The 11,855-nt window shown below is 37.8% G+C and overlaps 1 protein-coding gene across 1 annotated transcript in view; it reads right to left on the minus strand.

Moving 5' to 3' along the window:
- Positions 1-10,683: 10,683 nt before the first annotated feature.
- LOC111246292 (uncharacterized) overlaps positions 10,684-11,855 on the minus strand; it is a 5,854-nt gene continuing 4,682 nt past the window's right edge. Inside the window, exon 5 of the mRNA XM_086983061.1 lies at positions 10,684-10,767. Coding sequence (XP_086839187.1) covers positions 10,684-10,767 — 84 coding nt within the window. The remainder of the gene's footprint in view (positions 10,768-11,855) is intronic.

Consider the following 11,855-nt stretch of genomic DNA (forward strand, 5'->3'; position numbering starts at 1 on the left):
ATAGCATAGTAAAATAGTTAATAAGCAAACCGAGTTCTGATCAGCAAACAACGTAAAAATCTTTTAGAATAAATTGCTTGTTTATAATTCATGAATTTAATTAAGTGTTTTCTCAATGATGGTGCGGTGGTAATATATTCGCTTGTTCCACTTCAGGACGCCTCGCTTTAGTCTATTTTCTGAACGGGCGGTAGATAATCGCTCTTCCGGGAGTAAATACGCTTTGTTTCGTGTCGAAAGAAGCCCACCACTGAAAGCTACGCGTAAAAACACTACTGGGCATAAGATTTGAAGGGCCTGCAAACGAAAGCCATCAGTGGTTTTCTGTCCTTAAACAATGTGATGGAACATACAGCAAAAGTTTTTTTTATTTTGCATTATTATCATGCATCAAGCCGCTAAGAAAGCCTCGCTAGTTTATATTAGATCTTGGCTTGTCTCTGCGATTAGCCCTTTGTACGCCGTTGTTTGCCACCGTCTTGGAACGGCGTTGCCGAACATTGCCAAATTTTGTAAAGAATTACATTATTTTCTTGCTGGCCGTTCATACAATTCCTTCCGGGTTATTTTTTTCCATTGAGACATTGCCCTTCGAATTAATTTGAGGTATAGTATACTATAAGCAGAAAATACAGTGATAATGGCACTGCTAATACGAAATCGCACGATGATTTAATATGAAGAAAACTGAAGTTCCCTGAGATGTATTGCTAGTAACAAAAGGGGAACGCATGTTTGTCGTTATTCAATACTGCACCCAAGTGTGGACTATCTGGTAATGCTATGTTAGCTTAGATATGTAAAGTCTCCTCTTTTTTTTCCAACCTTCAATAGTATTTAGTGGAAGCATATCATTCAAATGAATGTCCAGTCAACTAAATGACCTTGATGAGGAACTTAACATTGATTAAAGCCACGTCCATTTGTAGCAAGCAAGTACCTCTCTATTGATTCCCTCTGCTGTTGGAACTGTAACTAAATGGGAAGACCGGGGTCAGTACTTGCGACCGGCTGGAGTCTTTATGGAGAAGTCGCTGATACGACACTTTTCGTAACTTGTATTGAATCAGAAGAGGTGTCTATTACTAACGGTTACTTGAGGCAATAGCTTGATCGAGTAGGTTAGAAGCTTTTCAATGTATCTTCTTAGCTGCGAAAGAAGTAAACGAAAGTCAATATAATACTTCTCACAGTATTACAGACTTCCACGCACCGCCGTGCGTTGTTTATTTTTTACGGTTGGAACGATTGATCGTAATCACTATATATGACATGTTTATTTACTACATAAGTTTGGCCCATCTGCCTCTACCATGTGCTATCGCTTCTCTAAGAAGACAAGTTGCAAACAATCATTTTTATTCTATCAGTTTTGAGAGGCCAGAAAATTCTTTATAACGTTAGAGCTCAATAGCTTCGCTCATTCGTTCTATCATTCAATAAGGTGTCACTTCAGCTCTTTTATTTGTTGTTAATTGGCCTTTCTTAGTTTATGTCTTACAGTTAGACATAGCTTGTCCGGAAAGATCACATTTACGGACAGTTCCTTTTAGCTTAAGTACAGCACTATAAATTCACGGAGACTAGCCATCTAGTGCTCCAGTAGTCTATATTTAGAAGAGGTGTCTCCGTATTACGGCAAATGGCATTTTTGATTTTGTTATTATAAGCGTCTCAACTTAATTTCCTCTCTACTCTCATCTAAGTTTACTCGTTGTCAGGCTTTTAGCCGAGCTTTACAGTCGTTCTTCGATACGTTTGTTTTGTTAGATATGTTCTTGTATAGAGAAGATTAAATTTTCAAGATACACTTAGCAATTGCGTCGCTCTACAAAACCCACCTTCTTTGCCAAGCCACACGAGAATCCAACCTTAAAAACAACTTGGACCTGCCTCATTATAATATTATATTAACTCTACTACAGTACAAGAAAGGTGGTAGCGTCACTCTTTTGCCATGGAAGGTTTTTCTTTTTTTTGAAAATAGGACGGCACATTGAATTCGTGCAATCTAAATGCGACCCTGCTAGAATTAAGCGGGTATAGTAATTGAGCTCAAGCGGTTTCGAAACACGGTGGCGTGTATTCGTCTTCTTTGGCAGCATGAAGATATTCTTTTCTGGTGCAGCAGACGATAAATGCCTTAAACGTTTTTAAAACTATCTAAGTGATGAGACGCTACATTTAGCTGATCTAAACAATGGTAAACACACATATATTTCTAATACAGAGTATCTTAATGTCGACGGTGGATTTGTTTTAAACAAGAATTAGTTTTTCTTCTGGGCTGCGGGGTTGGCGGTCTTAATAGCAAACGAATGTACGAACGCTATAATCTGTTTCAACAATGGAGCGGTTCACAGAGCCAAAGCGTGTTGTACCCGTAGAAACATCCCACAACGAGACCTGATAATGTATTGAAACATTACGGAGGGTATATTACTTAGTTTAAACTGAAAGGTGAGACCGGCCTGAAGGAGCTTATATTTCGGAACACCGAATAGAAAAATAAAAAGCCACATCGGGAACTAACTCAGATTGCTCCAACAAAGGAAAAATGCTGAGATTATTGAAAAAAGTGCAAATGCGATGCCGATCATTTCGAGATGGTCGCACACAGTAATTGTTACTTTCTATTTCAAGTGTCCGCGCATGGCACGACTCATCCAAGAGTTGTTCCTAAGGCACTATAGAGCCCGTACTTTGCCGCTTTTCGAAGGACGCAAACCTTTATAGGGCATGAGTTATTAGTTAATACTATAAAGTAACGCTCTGCCCCCATTCGCCTTTACCAAAACCCACGAGATCGATGTCGAATCTCACACATTAAACAAAAGAGTTCGTTATAAAAATGAAACAATCTGGGACATCCTGTAATGTAAACCTATAGGTATTATCAGTGCGCACTTTCTACCTAGAGGAACCAAGTTATTTTTGCTTGGAAGCGCATTCAAAAGCGTATGCCTAATTTTGGTCGTATTGGTCATAATCAATGATATCTAAAAACATTTGAGACCACCATATATATATATATATATATATATATATATATATATATGTCTCGAGAAAGAGAACAACAAACATTTTTAATGGACGACCAATAACGCTGGGTTGCTAATCCAGAGCTGGGAAATACAGCAATTCATAAAGGTCATGATCTAGGAACTGCAAACGTAAAGACCTCGAAGGCGCGCTGGTAATTAACGAGGGAGTTCGTTAACCTGTTTGCAAGCTGGCTGCAGGGAGAAATGAATATAACCGCCTCGAAGAAGGAACCGAAACTACAACGGGCTTCAGAAGTCATGGTCAATGACGAACGTTCCGTCCTGCATGGAGCAGATAGCTGAGCTAGTCAGGAAACGATAAGTTACACTCCTAGCACTAATCCTTCGATGGTCTTACTTTAGAAGGCTGCGACAGTGGCACACAACGCATCTGTTTTATGGATCCTATGGTGAATATACCGCTAGCACGTTTGTGCAACATTGAACACATTTACTAAAGGGAAATTATTCGTCTTAAAGTTTCCGGGAGATAATTTAACTAATTAACAAGCAAGCTGTCGTACCGATAGTCGGCCGTCTACACAGCCGGAGCGAGGACACAATTCAAAATTTTCTACTCTGAATAAACAATCAATTTTTAGCTCGTGTGATCATTCGATTCTGTATATTAGTTTACTTGCATTTCGAACGATACCCTAATAACCATGGATTAACAAAACAGCTCTAAAATTCTATTTTGAAGATTATGCTGAAAAGTGTAAATGCAAAAAGGGAATGTTCTGAATCGCTTATATAATAAATAATATACTTTTTACAGTTGCCTCAGGCGGTGGAGAGTCACGTTTCTAAATTGTAAATGAATGGTTTCTACGAAAAGAAAAAGCTTGGATTCGTTTTATTTAAAAAAAAAAAAACCGTTTCATAGAAAGAAAAAAATCCTGGTGCTAACTTATTATTTTAGTTAGAATTATTAGTGAACCCCAGCTGAATTTTTAGCTTAAGTTTGACAAAAGATATTATCGCAGTTTCGATTACAGTAGCATACCTTCGAATGGACCTAAACGAATGGAACCTTTGCACCGATAATGTGCATCCAGTTCCTTCTGCTTGAACAGCTGTTATTATTAATTTCATTTTTTGCAACGCCACTTTCGTTCACAGCGCGCCTATGCCGGAGATGACAAGGAAGCCATCTACATACATACATACATATTTAAATGCTATAGTATTTACTAGTAATTACAATGGTTAGAGAACGTGTTTCCGATCCACATGGCCAAATCCATTTTCTACATTGCTTTAAGGTGTGTACAGATTTGATGTCTGTTACTACATTATTTTATAATTATAAATAGAAATGTAGCTACGTACCGTCAAACATATTTTTCTTTTGTTTGCCTATGTCACTTATGTGCGGATAATAAGCTTGGTAGCTTTGTATCACGATTGTTTGTCAGACACACACACACACACTTAAACTCTAATAACACGGGTCAACTAATGGGAGAAAATAAATAGAAGGAGCGACCAGTGAATAAGTGAAGTAGGTGTGGCAATCCGATCATTTGGATCTGGGTATATTGATTTCGGCCTGCGCAGGATGTGGAAATCATCTTTTAAGAGAAGGGATTTCAAGGCCCTAGAAATTTTCTCTTTCCGCCTAAGCATGTTAACAGTGAATATCAACTTTGTCGCGTAGCTAATGTGTCTTATGATAGCTTTTTACCGTCAAAGAAACTTGTTGAAGGGAGCTGATGAAAGCAGGCTTGTAATTATAGAAATGCTAGTGAGAAAAGAGTGTTAGCACTTTAGAAGCTGATGAAAGTATATGGTTTTCGTGCAAATCGGCCGAAACCTAAGTGGAACTAAATCCTCATGTCATACGAACTCAAGTTCGCTTACGGGTAACCTATCGAACCTCCTTCGATGTTCCCATATTGAAAAGGCATATGTTGGCAGCTTGTCAAGATTACCGCAAGTACGCCAGCTCAAGACCTGGACCATAGTTTGTCGCCACAGATATCAATTGTTATATGTAACAATTACCATTGCCTACATATTGATGTCATAAAACTAGTTTGCCACTTGCTTTTTCCGTATACTGGAGACAAGGTGACACCAGTGGGCCGAACCTTAATAGGTTGAATTTTTCATTCAAAGATATTTTGAGCTTTTTTTCGTGAAGACATTCGTGTCACAGAGTTTTATTATGCCTATTAGGTTTCCATATGGCTCCTCTCAAATCGCTACTTAAGGGTTTTTCTCGATGCGAAATCATCGCTAGTTTTTCTTATTTAAAAACGTCGACTCAAAAAAATTCGACTATACTTCCGCTCTGCTTTCCAAGCACCCTATTCGATGCAACTCTACCAAAATTAACATTAAATACAAGCAAGGATACAGGTCTTCGATTATATTCTAAAATTCATTTATTTGCAAAACGGTAATACGGTAAGCTTTACTTGATGACTATTTGCTTAAGGTACACTTACAATGAATACCCAATAGATGCTAGCTTGAATACATTATTTACGCCTTTTGTGCTTCACTTGCGTATAGGCAACTACAACATTCGAACAAGTTACGTAACTCACCTTAGTTAGAAGTTACGAATCTTTTGTTTAGAGACAAAGGCTAGTCCAAAAAGAACTAGCATACTGCTCGATCGTAAACTCTTTAGCAGCGTTGTAGTTCGAGCCTTATGGGTCAGAGTGAAAATGGAATCAAACAAATGTCTTAGCAGAATACTGCTGTTTATGATTAAGTTGTGTTTCTTTTCGAGCAGGTATTCCTAGTGTCGGTTGCGTGACTATTTTAAACGCCGTGGGCCGACCACACTGTAGCTTGTGTTATGCTGAGCTGTTCAAACCTCGGTGCTATAATATTTCGCCTATAGCTGGACAATGTATGGGCTTCTTGAGCATTATTAATGGTTTTGCCCTTGCCTGGCCACTATGCAATGCGTGGGGCTGGTACGGAAGACATTCTCGCGCCTCTTTTGCTTGCTTCGCAAGCCAACGAGAGACGTCTTCTTGACATTAGTTCAGGCAACTACTACTGGAAAAAAGATTTACATTTAGAACCTAATGTTGCATGACATAGCATATTGTACGTACGAATAACTCTGTAAAGCAATAGAGTTTTACCGATAGTAATGAAGTTACACGATATCATAGGATCAACGACGACCTACTGTCTATAATATTGTTTCCCTTAAGTCGTCATTTACTAATTATAATAATCGATCTAGGCGCCAAAAATACCTCGACCGTAATTCTAAACACAGAGTTTGACGTCCTCGCCATATTAGATCTTTAGCAACGGCAATCTTTTCACTGGCTGACCCCGAGTGAGTATTGGCTCTCCTAGTTCACAACGTTCTGTCCATTGCTGTGTATATTAATATTGCTAGCCAAATAGGTCGGTAATGGGAATACCTGGTTTAGTGACCTCTTCATGACTGCAAACTTCCCAAACATAACGAACTATAAAGGGAGACAAAAGCAACTGAGTGCTGTACAAGGCCTGGATTCAGAAATGTTAAAAGAGGTCTTGATTCTCATCTATATTGGCGTATTTTTGAGTGAAATAGCCGAACTGTAAATCTGGAAAATAGGTTAAGACCCTTTTTTGTGCAAACGAACCGATATCCATTCCAATACATGCTAGTAATATCACGGAAACTTAGTTGTCGAAATCAGCAAAAGAGCTCAGCTTATGTCGGCAAATAATTTGAGTTAAGGGAAAATTGATTTATACTGACACTTTAATTTTCCGTAAAAAGGCCCACTTTCTCAATGTTGGCTGAAGTGAATTAACATAATTTTGCCAGCAGGCATTTAACATCTTTTCAATATTACTTCGCTGATCCTTCCCTATCCCATCATTCTCCTGGCAATGATAATACTTTTAAACTAAAAAGGGTGTAATCTGTGCGGACATGTCACTCCACCAACAAAGACAACTGTACAATATTGCGCTTTTCCATCTAGCGGTGTGGAGAAAAATTGACTAGGCGCCAAGACTTCACTGTCGTCCATAAAGGTAGGCTTGGAACGCTAATCGTAAATACGCTTGAAGTTCCGCCTCTTAATTAATTATTTGATAATAATAACATGTTGGTGCCGCAAAGGTCAAGACAACGGAATAAGTACGTGGTAGGAAAATGATTTGAAGAACAGTGAAGAGAACAGGGACGAGACTTACTAAATATACCTTGGTGTTAAAAGAAATAAGCAAACGAAAGGGCAGCTAATCAGTTAGTTGAAGTTCTTAAAGCCTATTAAGAAAGCCACAGAGTAAAATCGAGGAGCTGAAAAAGATAGGGGGATAGATCTGGAAATAAAAAAATTGTGGAAGCATGCAAGATTACAGGGGAACCACGGGAAAATGACAAAGCTTTTAAGGTAGTTACGCATACGCCTATGGATATAGATCGGGCGACCAACGACCGAGAAGAAGAGTGGTGATAATCAATTAGGCAAGGGCGTCGAGGCGCCCAACCATACCACTCGAAAGAAGATGAAGCTAGAGGAGAAGTGAAATTTCTCATGAGCTATTATTATGAAGCCTACGGCATCTAATGCATACATTGAAAAAGTCTAACAAAACGCTTTAGGTAAGCGTATTTCTGAAAAAGGATGTATCGTTTAACTAAATTTCATATTCACAGCGCGCTATATATGGCATATTTACTACTGCCATTCCGCAGAATTGGCCATCCGACTGGGAATGGTCTATTTACGCTTACGGAAATAACAAATTAGGCTAGAAAGAAGAGAGATTATTATTGTACTGTTTTTATATTTAGCAGATACTAAACAAGAACGTTTTATAAAATGTATAACGGACCACTACTCTTTTCATTCTGATGTCATGCTTCTATGATTATAACTGAACTCTATGCTTTCTTCGCATTGTGTATAATTTACTGCGTGTAATAATATACAAAAATATATTAAATGTATCTGAATGCACAAAAAAAGGAAACACATAGGCAGTAACTAGTGAAAGAGAAAAAAGGTTCGTAGGCCTACAATTTACAAACAGACGACAAGGAACATCGAAAGGATCATCGTACACGGTTCTAGAACAAAAGATATTAGCCAATTAAATACGTATGAACATGATTTTTCGTGTTTCCCTTACGAGCGCTATACGTATACAATTCTTCAGCTGATTTCATTAAAGCGACGTTAACCAAAAGCAGAGAAAAGGCTTTTTGCCGATGCCATTTTGTCTGAGGTTCTACTTACTTTCATCTGATGGCTGCAATTATATTGTAGAGGTTCTATGAAAAAATTACGGCTTCGGGATTTGCTATGTTTGGTAGGAGAATCACCGCGGCTCAAGCGGAGCATAGCAGGTAAATAAAGTCGAAAGGGATTTACGCGTTCTATATTTTTACGTGACATATCTAGCGTGGCTTTCGTTCGATTTCATTTAATATATGCTTATAGACTTTTTGGCTACACGTTATGAAACCGTAATTAATTTTCTGTCTTAAAAATGTCCCGCCATTTTTAAGTATTCTTGTTTTCAAACCAAAACACAGATTATTCGAGTTTTTTCCACTTGCTACAGTCAAATTCAAAATAAGAACATAAAAATGTCATTCTGATCTGAAGATCGAGTTCACACGTAAACGTATTTGTTTCATAATGTTGCTACGATAGAGTTCCTACAGTGCTTTTCAACATTTTTCAAAATATGGAGGCGTCTTCTTTAAGTTATAACACGAATCACCGTCTCCGCGGAGTGATCTTTGCCGAACGTGTAGTTTTATGAAACCTTTGCAATTGAACTTATTCCGTACATTTACTCCACCTGTCGTTGACAACAATAACTTTACAAGAACTTTTGTAAAGGCGATCCAGAGATTATCGGGATGGCATGATTGGCCAGATCAGTGCAGTGTTAGTGTTAACATTAACTACTGTTTGACAAACGCTAGTCTTCGACGGATCATGCTTCGTTTAGTTCCAGCCGTCTAATACGTGGTATAATAGACGTGGTGAAGCTAGAGGGGACCTGTTGGTAGCAAATATTAGTAATCTATTTTCTGTTTTTTGATCCAAACACCGCTATCATAAATCATACTACAGTATAAGCCTATTAGCACTTCAATACCAGGCCAATGACTTTTCTTACATTTCGAGTTACCTAGATGGACATTATATCTAAGGCAATGGTAATAAAATATGATTTATCTTTAAAACGAATTAAAGAGTTACGTATATTCGGCATGGAACATTTTGAACCGAGGGAAAAAAATTCTCTTATAAGTTGTTTTTATATAGTAAAACAAAGAAAATGTAATTTCTGACAATAGGATTTATTTAATATAACCATCATTCACCTTGATTACTTCAATTCGAAATCTAAACCGCTCTCAGCATAATTTTTTCTCAATAAATGAATGAATAAATAACCCTTCTTAACATATGAAAAGATCTCAAATTTTGGATTGAGAACAAGTAAAAGATGTTATCAATGCAATAACTTAAAATATCCATTTAATACAAATAGCTGAGAAAGTATTTTCAAAAAGGCTAACTGCTCGAGCCTCCCTAGACGATCCGTTTGGTAACTATTATTCTGCTCCGTAAACTGGCCGATAACTTCTGCACAGAAAATAGTTGCATATAGCGGTCTGCTTTTTGTTTCGACTTTTCGCTACATAAATTGTCGACTGGGCGGTAGGTAATGTTCTCGGAGTTTAGCCCTGTCTGAATAGACTGCATTAGAGAGAGCCTAAATTTCAGAGATGACGCATCATTTTCGATCCCATCATAACAAGTTCGCTGTTCAGTTCTAAAACTTTTTTTTTTTTTTTTTTCCCTCTTACTCCTTAGGAATTACAAATGAAAACATGGCTCGCTATATCAAATAGCCCGCCAAAGTGTGTTTGAAATTGGATATGCCATCCTGTATATACATGTATGATAGACAGGAACACATGTGTACATTGTGATAGGCTAGGTACTTGGTTGGTAATTGACAATGTATATATCAGTAATAGATAGAGCTTTTTATATCCTAATTGCACCTGAACTACTAGCCGTTTATTTATTTCCTTGGCCGCTACACTCTGCTATCATTCGAGCCACGCAACACTTACAGTGCAATTATGTCCTTGTTAATGCAGAATCTAGTATCCTTGCTACGACGTCTTCTAACAGCCATTGTCTTCGCGACCGTGCGCCGCCGTTTTGAACCTAGAACGATCTGTTTCTGTGGATGATCTAGTCGGCAGCTTTCGTAGTGGCGTTCTACATTTGTAACGTGTACAACCCGGCAAGGAATTGACTGGCCGGACAGCTAGCCGATTATGATGGAGTCTAGTAGTTTAATTGCTTTCACAGTTATGGCTCACTGTGGGCCTTGATCGTCAAATCGGGAAAAGTTATATCTTTGGTGGAAGACTATCGGCTAGAGGCTAGGGCTATCACACCTCTAGCGTGTCCACATTTTCTTGCTCATTATATATATATATATAGATATAGATATGCAGGGTGGTGCATTGAAAATAGAAAAAAATATACTGGCGGGCTATTTATCATACCTTCGCCCACTACTGGTTTCACCACCAGAAAAGGGCTGCTTTTTTCTAAATCAAAACAACGAACCTGCCGGAATCGCAAACAGCAGTGCGTCGTTTTCGGAATTTGAACGCAGATTACCATCTATCCTTCAGTATTTTCGCGCTAGGCGAACCTTCACAAAGGTCACAAATTTTACTTTTTGGCCCAAAATCTTCGCCCTGAAAAATCCAAAAGATGTTTCTGGGTCACACATTGGAAGATTCTCAAAGGAGTTTCGATTTAAAGGCCGTGAAGGTTAACCAAAATAGCTCAAAGTTGATACAACTGGGCTTTAGGTACAGCAAGTGACGATCATTTCGGAGAGGAAAATATCAACTGCCAGTGAAGTCAGCCAGATCAGCGCCAACGATTAGTCTTTTTAAAAATGTTTGCACTTTTTGCATTTCTTAAGTCTTTAAAGGCGCACTATTTGGTCTTCCAAGGCCTTACATTTGTATGCCGTTTGGTTTGCGATGAGTCCAAAATTCCTTTTTTTTTTTTTGCAGATAGCGTACTTTAGCAGCACTTTAAAGAGATTATGTTTACCAACGAGGTGCGTTACCTATTAAAATCATTTGCAGATAGATAGATATATATATATATTCAATGTTAACAAACACCCATACCTAATTTGTTAGCTAGGTTGTATAATTACAAACCCATTCCGTCACCTGAACACTTACCTTTACTGTTTGTTTAAAATAGAATACAGTTTATTATCTGACAGTTCCCAGTAGGAACATGTTTAAATTAATTTAAAACTTAATAAAGTAATAGTATAGTACAATTTTATTACATTATTTGGCTAATTGCTTTAATCCTGTTGAGTCAGACGCGATTCTCAAATCGATCCTCAGTAAACCACTTGGGAGTTTTCCGTTCAGTCGAGTCTTAGTTTAGGTAGTTATATGCTATTAAACAATCGCGGCCATTTAATTGTATTTTTACGCAAAACATACACATTTAGGCACAGGTCTTTTCGCCAACACCTAATTTCGAGACTACCTGCAGTATGACGTCTTTTCAAAATAGTAAATTTTTTTTTTTAAACCGAATAATTAAGTTTCTACTTGTGAACTTTTCAGCTTTCTTATAACTCGTTCATTGTTTAGAACAACAAAATGTTCTAAAAATGCTAGAATTAGTGGAACTGATATGCGTGCTTACTCTTCTTAGACTCAGTTAATGTTAGACTTTTCAACACTCCAGTCACAACACAATAGCTTGCCATTTCTACGCACATTCTTTTATTATATCTACCCTATAT

This window comes from Varroa destructor, unplaced genomic scaffold (assembly GCF_002443255.2).
Source record: "Varroa destructor unplaced genomic scaffold, Vdes_3.0 BEIS01000003.1, whole genome shotgun sequence".
Lineage (NCBI taxonomy): Eukaryota > Metazoa > Arthropoda > Arachnida > Mesostigmata > Varroidae > Varroa > Varroa destructor.